This window comes from Numenius arquata, chromosome 4 (genome assembly GCF_964106895.1).
Source record: "Numenius arquata chromosome 4, bNumArq3.hap1.1, whole genome shotgun sequence".
Taxonomy (NCBI): Eukaryota; Metazoa; Chordata; class Aves; order Charadriiformes; family Scolopacidae; genus Numenius; species Numenius arquata.
The window spans coordinates 61,146,839-61,167,847 of record NC_133579.1 but is presented as its reverse complement, the minus strand read 5'-3'; the positions used below and the strand labels follow the sequence as shown (position 1 = coordinate 61,167,847).

The window sequence follows — 21,009 nt, the reverse complement described above, 5'->3', positions numbered from 1 at the left end:
GCGAGCATCTCCTCCCAGGACATTACGACCTGGGCTTGGTACACAACCCCTAACTTCAGGTTTGGTTTTGTTCATACTTGCTAAGCACAGGTTTTGCTGTCCTTACTCCTCAAATAGCATCAGTGAAATCTACGGGACTCTTTGCAGACTACAGCCTTTTTTCTCTAGGTAACTGCTGCCTGTGAATCTGGCATGAGGCTGTACTTTCAGCAGGAGAAACACATCAAAATGCCACTGTTTGATATCAAAGTCTTCAAGGTTTCCTTAACAGTCCTTCAAATTTTTCTGTAGCTTTGTAGAATTTTAGAACAGTTTGCTAATTTAAAAATAATGTGTTTGTTTAACCATGGTATCTCCCTCTCTTTTTAATTGCTGAGAGGATCTGCAGTACAAATCCAAGATTTCTTCCATCTCAAACTGGTACAGTCCAAAGCCAAGAATACATATGTTACTAGCTGGAAAATAAAGTGCCCTTGATTCCTAACTTTATTTTGGACAGTCCACTCCAAGTCATTAAAAGCCAAATTCAGTAGTGAGAAAATATATATAGCTTCAGCTGTTTTGTGTGGGTTTAAAGTAGTATTTGCTTTATGAGTAAGAGATTTAATAATGCATATATTTACATAAAAATAGTTTTGACATTTAAGTTAGCTTCTTGCCAAGCTGGTGCAAAAGTGGAAATGTAAAAAGCATAAGCACAGAAATAAGCCCCTATGCTGTAAGTCTGCTATTTACAGGTTGGGTTTTTTTTCTTGGCAATAAGACCTGAACAGTATGTTTTATAGCACTAGACCTAGCCACTCTGAGTCAATTTAGTGTTTATGGAAAGTGCCAGACTGACAGTTCAAGAATTAAACTCTCCATGCCGGCATATACTTGAGTAGGAGTAGAGGCAAGGAGAGTTTCCACAATCTTGGCCACTGATGGGCCCTGGTTGTGTTCTGCAGACACGACAAAATTCACGATACCACAGTCCAGTACGCAGCAATGCAGACACTCAATTATTTCTCAAGCCCCAAGCGGCTTCTGAAGAGGGTGCCACCACCATGTGCTATGGGAAAGTGTGAAGCATCTAGTGCAATTCAAAGCCCCAGATGGCTGTGAAATGTCTGAAACTCTCAAACTGGAGCTGTTCAAAAGACCAAGTCTATCTCATAGAAGATTCTAATATTACAAAGTGGATGGAGATTTGCAGGAAGAGATAACCTGATGCTCTTGGGACTTCTAGGCAGCTTGTCAAGGCTTCTGGGACAGGACGAGGGGCAGAGAGCCAGGAGCTCACAGAGATCTGCCTTGCAACTGCAGAACCCAAAGCAAACCACTGAGCTGCCAGAACTTGGGTCTCAGCTTCACAACCTCCCAGCAACGCATGTACAACCAAGGTGGCCAAGGACCAGGCAAATAGCCTGGCAAAAAGCCTTCATAGGTACCACTACGGCTTTGTCAAAAGTCAGTCCTCACATGGAGCATGTAGACATTGCTACCTCAGTCATCCTCAACACACAACATACGTACGAGCCTGCTGCACTATAGGATTCCCTAACAACCCATGTGATGAAGCAGAGTCTTGTCTAATCTCCACAACTTTCCACCTGAACTATCTAGCTCTTTTAGCCTTCACTTTTCTCAAAGCCAAAGCAGAAAAAGAAGTCTCTTTAATGCTGAGGTAGGATAGGTGATGCACAATACGATATCAAGCGCATTATTAATTGCATTGTGGCAAGCCATAGGAGCCCTCTCTGCTAGACCTGCAGATGACCATGCAGCAGTGACTGAATAATTGATGCGATAGACAGAGGAGGTTGGAAGCTGTCTTTTCTACTACAGTAACCAAGATTGTTCTTTACTCCTTTTTTTTCCCCAGAGCAATTAGTCAGCTCAGGGATGTCAAAACACATAACTGGGCCACAAGACAAATTACAGTGTAAGTGCTGCTGCTTTGCCAATGACCTAGCAGGCTTGGCCCTGAGGTTTCCAATGTTTGAAGCCTCAGGTCCCTTGTTCAGTAGTGCAATACTCCTGAAGACATTTTAATAAAGATGAAGTGACAGGCAAACCTACCTGCACAGATCCTTCATACATATTAATAAATACTAACAAAGCCCAGTTGACCAAACTGCTGACATATTGGCAAGAAAAAGAGAAATATAAAGCACGTACATATACATTCATTAAGCTCTTGGTCACCAATTCAGACCCTTTTGCAAAACTTCATGACAACTGGCTCAGTAATACTTAATACTCTGACTGTCTCAGCTGAACGGTCTGGCAATTAAAAAGCCATCTTTACATTCTACTTACCCTACAGCATCATAAATAGATGAAAATATATAAACAGAAACAATTAATCAGAGCTGAGGATAGTCTTGATCCTTACTGCAGCCTCATATGTTACATATTTTTTCTGCCGTGATCTCACTAGCAATGCATCACTGTTTTTAACCACTCTGAGCACTGATTCTACACTCAGCAGCTGTGTTTGTTTACAGGGCTAGAAATTAGCACAGGACAAATGGACTTCATCCAACTGAAATTTTTTTTGGCATTTTCCACTACACTTCACAATATATTGGTCCTCATAGTCCAATTATGTATTTGCCACTGACGCTGGCCAAGGAGAGTCCATAAGCAAAGATGGTGCTTGCTCATACTGCACGGGATGCTTTTTAATGCTCCGAATGCAGGATCCCTAATTACTAAGCACAGTTCAGACACTTGTAGCCAGGAAAGTCCACTACTGTATTGTCCATACCTTTTTCACTAGGAACGTAAAGAATGTCATCATAATCCATCCTGCGCATTGCACTCTGCCAGTTCAGTAAGAGCAATGAAATGCAATGATATTTTAGACTTAAAGGGACCTGCCAGTGCCCTCCACACTTGTAACTGAGTTCCCAAAGCCAATTTCAAAAGACTGTAAACCAAATTCAGACAAGTCAGCCCTAAAATCGTTTTCCACTTAAATATCTATATGCTTTTTCACATAGTTATTTAAAAACAAACAAAAGAGGAGCCCGATGCCCCTCCATACTTTTCATCTCCTTGACCATTTCTTCAGCACAGAGTTGGGGGGTGTGTGCTTTGGTTTTCTCCTATCCCATTTTAGAATAAACAATTAAAGAGGAGTATCTAATTTCACTGGGACATAGCAGAAAACACTCCTGCCCTAGTTCTCACACACCTGAAGGTAAATATAATTTTAAAAGTTTGCCCTAATTATTCAGAATATTTTTGTAAGCAACCCCTATTTATGCTAGAACTCACATAACAGATAAACACAGCGTGCATTAAGTTGTCGTTCACAGACTGTTTATGTCTTCCACGCTGCTCAAAATACTCCGGTTCCATCTTATAAACCATATTACACAGAAACTACCAAACAGCCTCCTGGGCAGCTGCTGAATCCTGGTATTCAAACAATTTCTCCATGCAAATATCCTCAACTGTCTGTTAATTCACCAGTTAACCCTGGTCGGGCACCTCTCTGGACAGAATGAGGTTAAAAGCACTAAGCAATTATATGTTTTCTTGGGGACCAAAAAAGCCCATTTGCAGGGAGGGCATTTTGTTTGAGTGAATGCCTCTCACTATTTTTAACTTTGTTTTGTGCAACAAAGTCCATATTTCTCTGATAATTTCAAATAATAGCAATGATGATGTTCTGACATCACAAGATGCATGAAGAGCCCTGTCAAAGTAATATATTGCACTTTGCTGTGTAATTATGTTATGTTGGAGCAGAGTGTTGGAAAACTTAGTATAATCATTAGCTGAGCGCTGAATGTTTTGATTGTCAGACAGGTTGTATATGATGCAAATATATGACTCAGAAATGATTTCACATAAACATTTTGGTAACAGTAATCTGACTCATAACCTCCAACATAGAAAATAACAAGCTGCACAAAACATCTGTGCGCTCCCAGCAACCCCAGCTTGTAGCAACCTTCACAAGTCCTGTAGCACAGAGAAATCAGAGGGTCCCACCCCCGAGGACCTGAAGCCAAGAGGTGCTGAAATCTACCTTCCCAAAAAGAGTCAAAGGAGGAGTAAAAAAGGCCGGCGTTCCCACCAGGGATCCGTGCCAAAGAGCTACGATAGTTTATGCCATCTGATAGTCTGCCCAGAGGGCATCTCTTGGTTTAAGTCCACATTTAACAGGGATAAGACGGGAGGAAAAGTTTGTTGTTATTCCACCCCGAAACTTCGCCATGTCAAGTACGACACAATGCACAATTCTTCTTCTATTTATTTTCTCATTCATTAGGAGATGGACAGCTTCTTTCACAGCCCCTTTCTGAAGACAAATGTGCAGTCTTGAGTGACAAGGAGGATTTACCGTCTGTTATTTCAGAGGAGGTTTGCCATGTTTATTCTGGAAAGTGCCATGAATTAATGAACTATCTCTTCAAGTCTCAGTGAGTCGGAGCTGCCAGCTCTCTGGCTGCCAGAAGCAACAGACTGTTTTTACTGAGACTAGCGATAGCAAAAGTATCAGGCAGACCCAATCCCAATAGCTCCTGAAACATAAAGGAGTCATTATACTGACTTCAGCCATTACACCGTATTTTTATTCATAGTTTCTCAACAAAACTAACAGTTAATGCAGAAAAACACCTACTATTAGCTTCCCTGCAGTACGGATATTACCAAAAGACATTACCACCCTGCAGTATGGACATTACCATTATCATGGATGTTACCAAAAGTTAACCAAATCTTTACTAGGCTCTCCAATAGTTTGAAGTGAAAAATGTGCTAGCCTGTGACCTCTTTCTTCTTTCCCATTCAGCTCCTCATGGAAACCAGCTTATGTTTATGTAGAAGAGCCTAAAACCAGAGCCTGCTACCTAGCCTAAAACCAGTAGTTCATGCTACCACCCACTGTACCCAGGTGTCTCCTGCACCATTCGGTCAGAGACCCAAAAGGAAGAGCTGCTTTCTTGCAAAAGCCATCACTTAAGGCAAATAATAGATACCACATACAAATGGATGCCTGATGAATATTCGTGTTCAGGTAGCACCCACAGAGACTGGAGGTGTCGAGCTGTTTGCAAGCACATCTGCTTGCGTAGGCACAGATTGTGCAACACAGATGAGCAAGTTTCACAAGAAGGAAGGACTAAAGCCTCAGCCAAGTGAGAAGTTGTCGTCTCCAGCTGACTGATGCTGCAGCCTCAATAAGGACAGGTTTCACCAAATAAGACCCTCCTGTTCCACCAACTCCACGAGCCACTTGGGCACCTGCCAGAACAATAACATGGCACACAGTTTCATGGTTAAATCACAGGACTGGAAGCAAGAATTTCAGGGACCTCATCACAGCCCCCATCCAGACCTGCCCTCTTGAGCCTCAGCTTAGCCATTCGGAAAATGAGTATAGTAGTAATTGACATTCGTCAGAGCATGCTGTGAGACTTCAACGCTTATGAAGTGTTTTGAAGTCCCAGATAAGAGACAGAGCAGTATCCTTACGTTGTCTAGTAAAGTAATGAGCATTACACATCCTACAGAATGGAACATTTTTGCACAGGACAGCTGCTACAATCATTAAAGTGTAAAAACTATCACATGCAAGAGACAAGACAGAGACATCTCAAAGTGAAAATCTCTCTTGTAGTGTGTTAAACGTATTTTCTCTCTAGTTATCTTCCATAGCGTAATAAGTTGGAACTTCCTTAAATATGAGAATTTTTTTTACATCTCCCTTTTTCCTTCACTCCCTTCCCCCTCTGCCTTTTTTTCTTTGTGGGTTAAAAAAAGGAGAAATTGAAAGGGCAAGCCAAGAGATTCACAATCACCAAAGCCTGCAGAACATACAGTGAATTTTGGCAGGACACGCATGTTTATCCTTTTCATATGCTGTTTAAATTATTTTTATAAACAAGTCATTATCTTGCATAGCCACTGCTTGGTCCCTTTCATGTCGAAGACGTTTGATGTTACAATAATTAAGCAAAAGGGTCTGCATGCTTGAAATGCAGTCTCATGATCATGGTTTGTGGGCAAGAGAGACTGCTGCTTTTCTAAAACGACTTCTCCAAGCTTCGTTGTTTAAGGCAAGCACCTGGATTCTATACTTGTGGATCTAATCTTTGTGTAGATACTCAAATACCAATTACATACCAGACTGAAGTTTTAGAACTATGCTCCTACTATTTTGCACTAAAGTCGTGCACAGCCTAGATGCACACTGCAATGAGAAAAGCAGATTTAATAACGAGGACCCTATCAAATTGGTCCCATCAATTCATCATGAAGTTGATACTTAAAAATAAGCATACAACTTCTCCCACTTACATATGTAATTGAGATTCAGTTTTTTCTACTTCTTTGGGAATTTTAAAAGCCTGTTTTTTTTATCTCTCTGCTCAGCATCCCTTGCTGACCACTAGAGATGCCTGAGACAGTTTTGATCCCTAATGCTTTACAGACTGGCAAGGTGGGTGCATGACAGTGCCTTCACACCACCCCTGTGCAGAAAGGGACCCTGCGTCTGACCCCAGGAAGGCAGGACAGGTCAGAACCAGGAAGCCTCTCACAGCTTGCACGCAAACATGTTGAGGAACCGGGCTTGGCATCATCATGAAAATATAGATATGCCTCTTTCTGCACAAAGAAGTGCACTTGTCACAGCTGAGCTGGCCAACACCAGCAGCGTGGGTACAAGAAGAGAAGAAATATGAACGGGAAGCCCATGGCAAGCGACAGAGAAAATGCTTCGTCCTTTTTTGCTGTAAAGCATCTGGTGATTAAAAAGTGCCTCTCCGACCTTTGCTCATCTGGATTCAGCCAGAAGGAGCTTGCCCTTCTGCAACACACAACTCTGCTGAACTTAAGAGGAATTAAAGCTCCAACTGCTTCTTTATTCCCTGATACAGAGCCTTACTCCAGATACTTTTAACATGGTTAGAAAACTACGGAAGGTAGGCTGCCGTGAGCGTTCATGTCCACACAAATTTTATTACGGAGTTTACAAAGCCAGAGGCAGACAAGTCTTTTGCATCTTGTATGTGCTTGTTACCGTTCAACATTTTTTCCAACACATTTGGACAATTTTATTCCTTCTACGAGGACTGCTTGCAGTTTTATTCTTCCAGATATATCTCTCAAAAAAGCCCAGGAGACACAGGGAGGTAATAAGGCACCTCTGTTTCACACCGAAGCTGCAGACCCTTTCCTTCTTCCAACACCTCTTGGCTTGTGGGTGCAACTATCACAACCTGCCCGCAAGCTCTAATCTGTTCTCATGTTTTAAGTGCTCCTTGTTGCCTGGTGTGGAGCTAAATGCCTGTGCTTCAATAGACATTATGTCACCCCTTAGCCCTTGTACAAACAGAGTGTCTAATACCTTGACCGCATACACCACAGAAACGCAATGCTGTTAATGACAAGATAAGAATATTGCATCTGCGCCTGCATACAGTAGTACACCTCACCATGAACATTTCTGTGCATGGTTTAAATACAGCATACTTTACAGTCTGCACTAGATAAAAGAAATTGTGACTCTCCGTTTGCCAGGGGTAAAATTTTGGGTTGGTCAAATACATCTTATTTACAAGGGGGCTTCAAATAGCCAATTCACACGTCTTTCATACTGCAAAAGACCATTAAAATACATGGGATAACACATCTTTGGAATACTGTTTGAAAAACACTTTCTCATTTATTATCGGGAAATTTGACTTCTTCGGAACAAGTGTTAACACTGTCTTGATTAATTTGTAAAGCTATTCAAGCCATGAAGTACATCTGCACACTGAGTATATTTCAAATACTGTGCTTCTGTTTTCATTTTCGAAATGTTTTTATTTATACACTAATATTTGACCTATGAATATTCCAAGTTTATATGGAGCCAGCTGTTCTAAATTCTGGTTATACTGAGCGTTCGTGCAAAACATCAGGTGATATCATTGGATATTTTTAAGGGGAAAGTTCATAGGAAAGCAGTTATGTATTCTTGTGATTAACACCACATTGGATCAAAACAGTCATGTCTAGCTCTCTGAAAATACAGCTACTGTTTTAGTTAGAAGAACACTTCGGCTCTGTCTACATTATCCTTTTTTGCCAAAAATTCCCACTGTTGCTACCACTGATTCAATTCTGTCATTGTACTATGATGAACACTGAAATGTGAAATAAAAAGAGCTGCAGGCAGTGCTGTCAAAATCTTTATGCCCTTAAAAACAAAACAAAAAATATCTCATGCCATCACTAAATAAATAAAAAAAAAACCCAACCAAGAAACAAACAAAACCATCCCAAAAATCCACCCAACCTTACGTTGCTGTTTCTTCACCTGGGAGCCTAAGTAATTGAAAGTTCAGGGAATACCAGCCCTGACCCTGAGCACATTTTAGGAATCGAAGTCCAGTGCAATGCATTAAACCCCCCTGCAATCCCACAGGGCCTCAGTTTCTTTGCTTAAGCTTTTTTTTGCCTGCAACAACCCTGTGGCAGCCGTTGGCCCCATGTCCTTGCCAAAGCCACAGCCTTGGGAACCTGCCCTGGGTACAAAGCACAGGGCCATGGGGCTCCCTGGGGAGCAGGTGCCTCTTTGGGGGTGCCTGGAGTGGCCACCCCTGCTGCGAGCACTGCAGCCATGCAGGAGTCACCAGGAGGCACCACTCTTCCTCCTCTGCCAGCCGTGACTGGAAAAAAGGTGGAAACAACCCACTGACCGTTTTTCACACATCCCCTCACCGTTGGCGTGTCACAGCTGGAAAATCCCAGTCCAAAACACTCTCTTCACGCTTAGCGTCATAGATGGTTTGGGCTGGAATGGTCCTTCAAAGTTCCAACCCTCCTGCCACAGGCAAGGACATCTTTTACTAGATCAGGCTGCTTAAAGCCCCATCCAAGCTGGCCTTGAACACTTCCAAGGATGGGGCATGCATAACTTCTCCGGGCAACCTGTTCCAGTGTCTCACCACCCTCATTGTAAAAGGTTTCTTCCTTATATCTAATCTAAAAGTACCCTCTTTATGTTTACAACCACTGGCCTATCAAACAGGGAACCCAGGTATGACCCAACACCACCCTCCAAGAGTCAGATGCCCAGAGTAAGGCTTTCTGGTCCTTAACCTTGGTCTCCCAGGCTTTGATTCCTGCTAAAACAAACAGGAATCTCTCAACCATGAGCCCTTTTTCCATTCAGGCAATACTGTTTGCTCTCTGTTACACATTTCAAATTGCCAAATGGAAACGCTGGACTGTACTTAAGAGCATTACTGTGCATCTACTGGGATTCAGCAGGAATAGACAATGGGACTGTTTACATCCCAAGTAACTCATATCTTCCTCTAAGCCACCACAAGTTAGCAATGAGGCAAGATGACTTAAAAAGAATCAAGCCTCCATAGCATGGGAAGTTTAAACACCACCTTCCTTCCTCCTAAATCACAAACACCACGTAAAAGTTTTAAATATAAACTATGGGAGAGAGCACCACTGCCATGATGCATTGGGTTAGACCCAGCAAGGACATGCAGCTCCTCGGCAGAGGCACAAGCCTGAGGCAAGAAGTTCCTGCTGGAGCTCAGCACAAGATATCCGCGACAGAGCTGCGCAAGGGATTTTCTGATGAAGCCATGCTCAGCTGGAAGAAACTGCCAGAAGAAAACCTCGTTATAAGAAACAGTTTAGTTTCAACTTTGTTGGAGGAAAAGAACTAGGACGTGCTGCTTTTATTTTTACCAAAAAATCCAAACAAACCAACCCCACACCTGGGTTCGTATTTCAAAATGCAAATTTTTAGTTATTTACACATATAAAATTTGACTCGAATCAATCATGACTGCTTTGGCAATACTAACTTTTTCCATTTACAATCACTTGTTGTTGTTATTGTAAGTAAGACTTCAACATTTCACCCATACTTAAGAGAGTGTAAAATTTCAGGCTCTGAAAACCTTTCAGAGGACAATCGTCCTGCTAACGCCACATGGTCTGGTTCCAGCAGCTTAGTCCAGATGACATTTAGACCTGGATAAACTGCTTATTCAAACATGACACATTTCAATACTGCAGATTTTGAACAGCAGCTTCTCTGGGAGCAACACATCTTCCAGGGCTCCTGGCCAACGGCAGAAGGATGACTGCAGTCCCTCAAATGCAGAGTCTGGAGGAGCTGAAGACTTCTAACAGCAACGCCAGGCAGAGAGCAATCGAAGGACCATTTGCCTTTCCTTTAATCATGTCATCAGTCAGCTGCACACTAGCAGGCAGCTCACAAGCAATGACTACTTCAAGGAGATGACATAAACGAAGACCTCGATCTGCATCAGTTGAACAGCAAATATAAGGCTGCTCTCCCACACTTGGGATCTGTCTTGGCATCCAAGCCCAGTATACAAGGTTTGGCAGAAGTCAGTAAACTCATTCCCATCATCAGCTTCATGATTTCTAATACTGGCCTGCTCTGGACACACGTGGAGGACGCTGCTTGCATGCCGAGAGTGCGAGGCTGTACACAGCCAGCTGGCAGCACAGCCAGATCCGCAGCATCACACACTCCGCTTATTCCCTGTGAGTAGATGTCTTGACCTTTACAACATGTGGCCAAGAGTATAAACAGATGGGATGACAGTATGAATGGTACGGTCCCGTCAACATAATCATGCAAAGTCCCTGATACATCTTGGTTGCCTGATTTTACATCCCCTGACACCAAGCACGATACCAGTAAAAAGACAGTTGGGCTCATCAAACACTTCAGATGAAAAAATTCACCTGCTTTCAAAATGCAGGTGGGGATGCTGGAGCGCTGCTTCCTTCCCGTGAAAAGCCACGCGGAGCGAAGGCATATTGCTTGCGCCTAAGTGCTTGCCATGGATTTGTGCAAGATCATTCCTAGAAGGAAATCTGGTAGGCGACGGCTGCCAAAAAGATGAAAAGCCCGTTTGGAAGACATCACATCTATAAGTTGCTGCTTTATAGGCAAGGGGAGAGACAGCATTTGTACAGCGAGCCCCGCACTGACCTCCAAGCAGCTCCCTCGCACCGAAAGGGAGCACCCTTGCCCTGGCAGATATTGAAGTCTTGCAGGGAAGACAGGGATTGCCGGGGTTTTTGGGCATTGAAGATAAAAGAGGCTTTTCACCATGGTTCCAGCTCGAATCATGTGGAAGAGCTCCAGGACTGCCTGCAGGGCTGCCTGGCAAACAGCTGGGTTTCCCCTCATCTTTTGCCTGAAGACCTCCCAGGAGACCTGTGGGTCTTGTGACCGAAAGGGGAAAACCCACTCTCCAAAAATACAGAGAGAGATATGGTGAATCCATGCTGTTGTCTCGTACAAAAAGGCAGGATGGTGTGGATAACCAGGCACCACAACCCGAAAGCACACTTTTTACCGTCCTTGTCCATGGAGGGTTTGATGGGTTCAGACTTCTCCTGCACAGCTCTCCAGCTGTCAACAGCCCCAGATTTGGGTCATAGCAGAAACCCACAAAGACTGTCATTGGATTCCTTGGTTTTTCTTATGGAAAGCCCATGTTTTTTTTCCCCTTCATGCAGATGCTGGAATAGAAAGGCATGGGTGAGGACCAGACAAGCTCCTTCCCCATTTTAACACAGGATTGCTTCACAGCACCTTTCATTATAAAGGGAATAATTCTGGCCACAGTTAAAGTAGGAAAGTCTCCAAGAGTCTTGTTTCTGCTGCTACACATGGCACACACCACGGTCTAAAAACATCAGCCAGCCAAACAGGGGCTGGAGAGCAGCTCCCCTTCACATCAGCACTGACAAGCCAGAGGAAATGAGGGAGACTTTAGGTCTGCCACAGCTCACAGCCCTTGTTGCAGTTTGGTTTGAGCAGTGATCCCTCTCTCCTCACTCCCCTGGAGAGGGAGAAGGGGTTTGTTGTGAGGAACCCGGTACGGCTCTCGCTAAAACAGCCTTGGCAGCAAAATACAGGGATGCCTGCCTGAGTCCAGCTGTCAATCCAGTGTCATTGCCTCAAAGAGGAATCTCCCTACTAACCCCAGGTTGTTTTGCAAGGAGAAACCCTATCTGGTGCCACAACGAAGGTACATTAGTAAAATAGGAAACATTAATAGATGTTATTTTCCCAAAGCACTGCGTCAAGACATGCCAGTGCTACATTTATACCAAGGATGCTCCCGAAGAGGAGCTGATCAGTTTCACGAGGATACCCGTTGGCCCAAAACACTCCCCCCCAGCACCATAACCCTGCTGTACAGGATCCCTCGGCACAGAGGCTTGGTACCCTGCTTGGTCTGATAAATCCCAAATAGAGAAATCTAAAATGCAGATGTTTCCACTTCACCAAAGTCCCTGAGCTTTGCAAGACCTCTACAAGGAGGACTTGTACCCTGAGCACATAAAGAAACATAGCCTTCCCCAGACAGAAAACACGTCTGCTGTATCCCCAGACTGAAGGAATCTGTATGTTGGTCAGGAAGCACTGAACATTTAAAATTAGCAGTGACTACAAGCTACTGACTCTTTTTGGGCTACGGGGCTGGAAAAAATAAACGCACTTTTAAAAGAACATCCACACCTGCAAACTTTCATGACAAAGCAGGACTTCTCCACACAGCTGACCTAGATGATGTCTTTGCAGCACAACTGACAACAATCAAATGTTTGCCTGGTTGTGGGCTGCAGCAGAAGCGGTATCAGCACCTGAAGGCAGGTCACCCCGGCCACCCACACAGACTTCATACCCACATGTACCTTCAGGGCAACCTGTGCCAGGTATACCCATGCTAATACCATACTTTCCTGATCCTGAGAGAATGGCAAGGGCCCCTCACATGTCTTTGGTAGCTGCCCTGTCAGTAATGAAAAGAGATATCTAAGGTTGAACACTGACAAAGTTCTTCAGAAGCCAATTTTAACCAAGCCGATGTTATTACAGGTCTGATCACATGAAGAAAACACCAAATAAAACAATTTTGGCAGGGTCTACTTATAAGGAGACTCCAGCTGTGGGTTTTCAGGGTCGCTTGGCATACACTTCATTGGAAGTGTCCTTGAGGTCAGGAAGTCTTTTCTTTCTGCTGCAATCCCACCATCTTTTACTGCATTTTCTAGCCTACATCTGATAAGCTGCTTTGATAGATCACAGGCTGGCTTTCTCCCATCACACCTTCAGTTTCTATATCACAATATAACCTTAAGGCTTCTCTAATTTTCTGGCAAGAATTATTGTTTAGTGGAAAAGCAAATGCCAATACACCAAAAATCCCTGCCATGTCAGAGGAGCTACAGAAAACAGCCGAACAGCTGTCCGGTCTCAGCCCGCTGATTTGCCAACCCTCTGGTAACAAACAATCACGTTAAATGACATTATGGTTTATGACTCGGAACTTGGAAGTTGATGAGAAATTTCTGCAGTTGATTCATACTTCCTGAGACTCATAACTAGCATTTCAATCGCACTATTTTACTACATTACATGGATAATTTTCCTTGTTGTTACATAAGTGTCTAGATCCAAATTATCAGACCTGATTTGAATCATACAAATGTTTTTTTATTATTTTCAGAAGAAACAAATACTTTCAGGCATACTGTCTAATACTGCTCTCCTCGTACTTTATAAAGCAGGCGGCTAAATACCTTCCAAAACACCAAATGCTTACATTTCTCCCTGAAATTAGCTCCTCTGTGAATCACCCAGCCCCTCACAAGCACCTTGCTCCACATCCTTTAAATGAAACGTGCTACGGGGATTGCTTACAGATAGCTACAGCTGACAACGCGCCTCTTCAATTCACAGCTCCAAGTACAGGTCCTGAAAGTCCCCAAGGCAAAGAACAGAGAGAGCCACAGCAGCTCTGTGGATTCAAAGGACAGAGAGTTTTGGGGAGGCTGGGAAGGGAGAAGCACAGAAGCAGCTGCCCTCTGGACTCAAAACGCATACAGTATTCCTACGTCCCAGGGTCTGAGATAGACACAGACCACGCTGACTTCATTGACGGACGATTTCAGGATGTCTCAATCGTAAGTATCGGAACTCTGAAACCGCAGCACCCCTAAACACCCTTGAACTAATTTTAAATGAGCAGGCTGAGACCCTGACAGCTACACACACAGTATGCAGAGCCTATGGGGCTCTGCCCTGCTGTAAGGGTTTCGTGCCCCAGGCAGCTCCGCTGTGCCTATAGGAGTTGCAGTCGCCTCAATTTCAACAAAGACAAATCCTTTAGCAAACATTTGCTGCGCAAGGGGGACACTTCTGACCCCCCAGCTTCAAAAATCACCCATCCCTCGGTACTAGGGCTAAATTTGCTCTAAATGTATACACTGTGGTATAAACCTATTGACCACATCTACTGATAGTTTCCCGCTGCAGTGACATATTATCCTTCTAGATGAGGAAACACAAATTTTATTTTTTTTTAAAATAAGACGAGCTGTTCACAGGTGTCATCATTCTGGCACAGAGCTCTGGAAGCACTAGTGAAAAGACAGAGTTTTCAGCCGACCAGCTAAGACACTTGAGCTTCACAGGAATTCCCTAAAAAAAAAAAAACCTGCAATTTGCCAACTGAAATATTTTCATTCTCCACATTAGGCTGAATCTAATTACACTGTTTCCTTATAATTGCAGTCTAGTATTCAGAGCTCCTTCAAGTAAAAAGCTTAATGGCTTTCCCACTGAAATGCCCACCTCGGAGCCCTTCACGTCAGTAACATGCTGACAGCGTGATCTGTTTGAAGAGCAGGTTGACATCTAACAGAACTTATTTCAAGAGTTCCATGATACAAATTTTAATCACGTTCACTGGCTCAATCGCCAGAATATCCTACTCAGAGTCACATATTCATCATCACACTAGCTCAGACTCCCTCTACAAAAAGAAAGGAGATGGGGACCCCATGGAGTAGCATTGGTCACTTTGCTCCAGCCCCAAAGGCATCTGTGCCATGCTGGACCTTGCACGGAGTGAATGAACACAACTGGTGCTCCGGCATGGCCCGGGAACCACAGCAGGGTGGGTTTAATCCCAAACGACAGACTCTGACCACTGTCATCATAATGAGGACAAAAAAGACGATTAAAAACTATAATGACACACCTTTTTCTTTTTTGTCCCCCTCGGGTTTTGCGTTCTGGGGCTTTTTTTTTTAGGGGGGTGGGGTAACGGGAGGTTTTGCCCTTCACCGAAGCGAGCTGCCCTCCTGGCCAAAACCTGCGCAGCCCGAGGTGGGTCCCGTCCGGCAGACCCCCGCGGACCGCCGCCCTCGACCCCGCCGCGTTCCCCGGCCAGCAGCCGCCTCCTTCCCCACGGAAGGTGCCCGCGGGCAGCGGCCCCGGCGGGACACGGGTGTCCGCGGACCGGGTGGGTGGACGGACTCCGCGCACCCCGGCACTCACCCAGGTTGACGAAGCTCATGACCATGTCGGCGTCGTTGAGGAAGGCGCTGTCCTGCGAGCTGGGCAGCGGCGACGGCGGCGGGGCGGGGGGCGGCGGGCGGCCGCTGGGCTCCGCGCCCGCGCTGCCCTCCGCGCCCTCGGCCAGGGCGTGGTAGAGGTCCAGCATGAAGCGCGGCGCCGCCGTCAGCCGCCCGGGCGGCGGGGCCGGCGGCTCCCGCGGCAGCGGCCGGGGGCGGTGGGGCAGCCCCAGCACCGACAGGATCTCCCGCTGCATCTCCCGCTTCTCGTGCGACTTCAGCCGCCGGTAGAGGAAGCCCGAGGCGGCGGCGGGCGGCGGCGGCTCCCCGCCCTCGGCGGGCATCGCGGGCTCGGCGGGGCGGCAGGCGCCGCTCAGCAGCGCCCAGCAGCAGCACAGCCAGGCCAGCCGCCGCGGCATGGCGCTCGGCCGGGCGGAGGCAGGCGAGGTCCCCGCTTCCCTCTCTCCCCGGGGGGCTCCCCGCCGCCCTCCAGCCCTCCTTCCCCCCCACCCTCCCGCGGCGGCTATCGCCCGGGCCGGCGGGGGGTAGCCAGGCCGGTGGGGCTCAGCGCTCGCCCCCGCCGCCGCGCATGGCCGCGGTGCAAGCTTTCCCCCGCCGCCGCTCAGGTGCGGCGGGGCCGCCCCCCGGCCCGGCCCGACCGCTCAGTTCGCCATGCCCCTGCCCGGGGTCGCCGCGCCGGGCCGCGGGGTCTGCGTGTGGTGGGGGGGAAAGAGGAGGACGAGGAGGAAGAAGAGCAGCAAACTTTTCCTCCCCTGCCAGGGGAGCGAGCGAGCGGCTCCTGCGGCTGCAGCCCCGGTCCCCGCGGGCTGGCCGGAGCGGGGCTGCTGGAGGCGAAGGCAAATCACCAGCGCGCCCGCCTCTCGGCGGGGCGGGCGGCCGCTCCTCCGGGGCGGGGAGCGGGCGAGGGCGCAGGTAGCGCGGCCCCGCGGCGGGAGGGGGGGGGAAGCGGGGGAGCGGCGGGACGGGAGGGGGACGGAGAGCGGAGGAGCAGGTTCGGTGAGCGCCGGCCCCGTCGGTCTTTGTTGCGCTGGAGCTGCGGTCCCCCTTAGCCGTGCGTCTCCGCTGGCTTGTTTCTTTTTTTAGAAAAAGGATTTCAACCACCCCGTTCCTGCTCCCAGCCCTTAGAGGACGGAGGCTAATTGTCCTGAAAATCGGCGCAGTACTACCTATTCTAAATCTGAAGAAGCCGCACAGTTAATTTTAACGGTTTGCAGCATCCTACAGCTTTTTCTGGAATACCTCGCACAACTGAGCACGGGACGTTGGTAAATGGCTAGGAACGGGTACTCCTCCCCAGCCCTGATGGATGAAGTACCAATGTGCGCTGTGAAACATGTTATACTGGTATTAAAGAACATACTCCTTCCTACAGTAAAGGCTGCAGCTCTGATTTCAGCCCTTTCATAAAGGGGGGGTGGGGGAATCCAACCACCCAAAACACTCATAACGGCGGTTAGGTTGAGTAAGGAGCAGCTCTCCCATATGCTGGTCTCTGACTTCATGGATCTTGCTCGGGTTGGATGAGTAAAGCCAGGCTAGCCCCGCTGAAATCAGTGCAATGGCTCTGGGTTTGAACTGGGATAATTTCATAGGAGTTGGCCCTGAGAATAATATCTGGACCATTTGAAGTCACTGGCAAAATTTCCATTAACTTTATTAGAATCAGAATCTGGCAATAAACTCATATTCAGTTTCCCAGAGACACAGCTGAGAATATTCAAGACAGAATATGTTATTTTCAGAAGTGGAGGTTACAGCAAGCATTCACTTGTGTTAAAGTAAGGTTACAGATGGGTGGTTTAACTGCACCAGTCAAGTAACACCGTAATGCTGGGTGTTTAAAAGCTGGTTTTGGAAGGAAAAAAATGCATCTTTAAGGAAATTTGAGCATAGATACCATGGGGTGGGAGGGAAGAGGATGGAAGTTGCTTTTGCAACTGTTCCCTCATTTTCAGTTTGTGAAGATACTCAGAACTTGGACATGAAGGTGCATGTGACAGCATGGACCCAACGTGCTCCTTTTGCTATACTGGACCCCACTACCTTCATGAGAGAGGTCTGCATCATCCCCTGAGTGGGGAAGGCAACGTCCAGGGAAACTTTTGTTCTGCTGATTAATGTATCCGCTTTTCACAGCTTAGCACGATGTGGCTGGTTTGATTAAACAGGGAGGGGAGGGCTCATTCCCAGAGAGGAGATGAGCAACACCCCTTTCCTTCTGCAAGGCGGGGTGGGCTCCCACCGGGAAAACCCAGACTCCTGGAGGGAGAGGCTGATGCACAAGCTATCCTCCATTCCTCCTAGCCTGCCAAGGAGGTGTTTTATAGTCACTTTAGGAAGGACATTTGGAGGCTGGGAGGAAGTACAGGAGCCCTGATGTCAGTGAGGGCCATTTCCCAGACAGGTATTTATCCTGCAGGTGGTGAGGGAGGAGAGTAGCCACTTCTGTGCCATTCACTTCCCAGTTTCTGAGCCTGTTCGGATGTAGTTCATGTCGCTCTCTCCAGCAGAGCTTTGTAGCCTCCGCTTCCTGTTTTGACAGTGACAGAGGGAAGCGTTCTATTATACAGTTATCTCCGAAGAATGAACCCTTGCATCCAAAGTGTCCCCAGCTCCTCTTGAACCCAGTCAGAGATGTTGCACATTTAGCAACAGACACTGTTAAACTCCTGGGCAGCTGAGGGGCGTTTCTGCTCTTCAGATGCTCAAATGTGTATCACCTATACGTTTTTATTCTGAAAGAAAAATATTTGAAATACTGCCATTTGCGTAGGGGTTACTGCAATAAATAGCAGCTGTAATAACGGCTGGCAGCATCTGGGTATGAGTTTGATGCCATCTGGGGACAGGGACACACAGCAAACCTTCCAGTAATTCCCTGTGAAGTTGCCTTATGCTGAAGGTAGTTCCCATGTGTAGCTAGGAAGCTAACACCCTCCTTAGGAAGTCATTGCACCTTTTGTTAAGTTTAACTTAAGTCTTTCACTTTTTTCAGCAGTACTTCCCAAAGATGTACACTACCTATCCCTGGGAATGCCTCTCGCCTGTAGATGTGAATGCTTTGCTATAGGTTTCGGCCAACGTTATCAGACCTATGAAAGTCACTGCATCACTCAGCAACTCGTTGAGGGGTGAAAGAATTGTCTTCTTACAGAGGTCACCTACAGCAACAGATTTCAGATACTCCTGCTGCCTGAAAAGTCAAAGGATTTTAAGACTTTGGCAGAGAGCTGAATACCTAAGTCTCTGGAGGAGCGCAACGTTTCTGGAGGAACGCAAAGGCTCTGTGTTCAGCAGCTGCTGCAGGCTGACACACATGTTTTAAGAGTTAATTAAACATATATTGTCGTGCTACTGGCAGAACTTTCCACTTGCCAAGGAGCCTTCGTAGCATATCCGCCATCCAAAACTCTGCGTTAACATTTACTTTCACTCAGACTTTCCTTTCACTGTCATATCGTCAAAAGTTCTTACAGGCTTCTGGGTATCGCTCAGGTCATCAGCTTTCCCTGCTCATGACGGACATCTGGTGGCAAAGTGGAGAAATTCGGGTCTATTCCTGGAAGTTTTCCCTCCTTGGCAAGTTAGCAATAAACCCTTTTTTTTCTTTTTCTCTGAAATAAATTAAAAAAAACCCTAATAATTCAGAGACGTCCTCTACCTCCACCAGAAAAATCCTTATTTAATTTTCTGCCCATAAGGCAAACTTCAGTCTATTCAAAAGTGCTGCACCTGCTCAGTGCTTTGTGGGGAACATACTACCATGAACAGAGCCCGTACCCCACAAGACTCCCGTTCCAAGGTGTGGCATGGTGCCAGCAAGGATTAACTACAGCAGTTAATTTCTTCTGGCGGTGCCAGTGTTTAGATTGTATGCAATTAAAATCTGGGCTACCTGTTTCTAGTCACAAAGGATTGGTTGGGGTTTCGGCCATCTTCCTTGCTCTTATTTAAGCAAATTAAGTTTTTTAGTTGCTTCAACTTGTGCAAGTTATAAGGAGCAGTTATGGGCATATGAAACACTGAAATGATAAAAAGGTAATTTAACTTTAGTTGGAAGCTTTCAGAATAAAAAAAAACCACAACCAAACAGAAAAATAGAGGCATTCCATTACTATGCCTTAAAACACACCATCTCATCTGGATTCATGAAGCAAAACCTTTGTCAATGCTCTTAGGTGTACACCTTCCCAGGTACCAGGATTACACAGCTCTAGCAGAATGATAGACCACCTGGTCTAGTGGGAGGTGTCCCTGCCCATCCCAGGGGGGTTGGAACTCGATGATCTTTAAAGTCCCTTCCAACCCTAACCATTCTATGATATACCTTGAGTCTAATTTTTTTCAGGAGTAGTAATACTTTCGAATATAGCATAGAACTTACTATTCTAGGGATCCCTTCTCCAGCTCTTGAAAACAGAAAAGACATTTGGCTTTTATAAGTTTGCATTCCCACCTTCCCTCCAGCTGAACCATCGGCTGCTGAAGAGCCTGCAACAAACCCAGGCTCCTGCACTTAAGGGTCAGCAAGGACACTGCAGTAAGGGCAGCTTCTGTCTTCACACTTGTTTTGCGAAGCAAAGGCAGGTATTTTTTTAAAGCAACGTGGAAGAGCTGTAAGTAATGAAGAATGACGTTTGCTTTCTAAAAAACCCTCAAAAACGCTATGTTGTACAATAATGACATAGCTGGAATGGACTATTTTCAGTCCTGCGCTTGGAGAGGCTGAAAATGCAAACATGCCTCCTAATTTTAGTGTACTGGTTTCCAAGGTCTGCTTGTGAAATGGAGAGAGTGGTTGAGTATAATCTTAGTTCAAAGATCGAAGGAGGCTAAAAACAGTATTTGCCATGAAAGCTCAATTTTTTCCTTTCGCTTGCTGAACTTACTTTCTCCACTGCAAGTAGGGACAGTTGAAAAATAGTAACATCATCTTATTTGCACATACCAAACCACTACTTTCTTTACTCAGAAATCTCATCTAAAAATATGCAATGATGATTTCCCAGATCAGAACCCTTTAAAAAAGGGTTATAAATATTAATTCAACAACATGACTGGACCGCTCTCCTTGCAAAAGCAAACAGCTAAAAGTGAAGTTAGTCCCAGTATTCACAAATTCACAAACAATTCCAACTCTGTTCCAACCCTGGCCACCATCTCCACCCTATCAAGGATATACTTACGTGTGAACAATTATAGCATATAGTTTATTTGAAGTTAACAGTATTAACTATTAAGGGAAACTGACCTGAAATGGCAGCAATTAAATAAATATTAATATATCATATCATTAATATATTTTCTCTGAGTCTTTTCATGGTATTTGCTTTTCATTTTATTTTTGCTAGTAATGCTTTTTCTGTTTGAAACTGGGAAAAGTAAATCTTTGACTGTAAAAGAGAAACAGCAAAATCTGCTCTGTACAGGCTGTGAGTTAGTGAACTAGAAGGGCAGTTACATCAATCTCAATTCTTCATGTAAAGAGTAAGTGAGAGGCCAGTAAAGGTGGAAATAGCCAACACGAGGTAAAAGTCTACCTTTAGCCTGCATTCAGCTGTCACAGATAACAACAGTAGCAAAGATGCATCTTGTAATCCATACAAGCTGGGT

At 45.7% G+C, this 21,009-nt stretch overlaps 1 protein-coding gene across 1 annotated transcript in view; it reads right to left on the bottom strand.

Annotated features, from left to right (window-relative positions):
• BMP6 (bone morphogenetic protein 6) overlaps nt 1-15,794 on the bottom strand; it is a 92,014-nt gene extending 76,220 nt beyond the window's left edge. The window contains exon 1 of the mRNA XM_074146147.1: nt 15,359-15,794. Coding sequence (XP_074002248.1) covers nt 15,359-15,794 — 436 coding nt within the window. The remainder of the gene's footprint in view (nt 1-15,358) is intronic.
• Between the last annotated feature and the right edge of the window lie 5,215 nt (nt 15,795-21,009).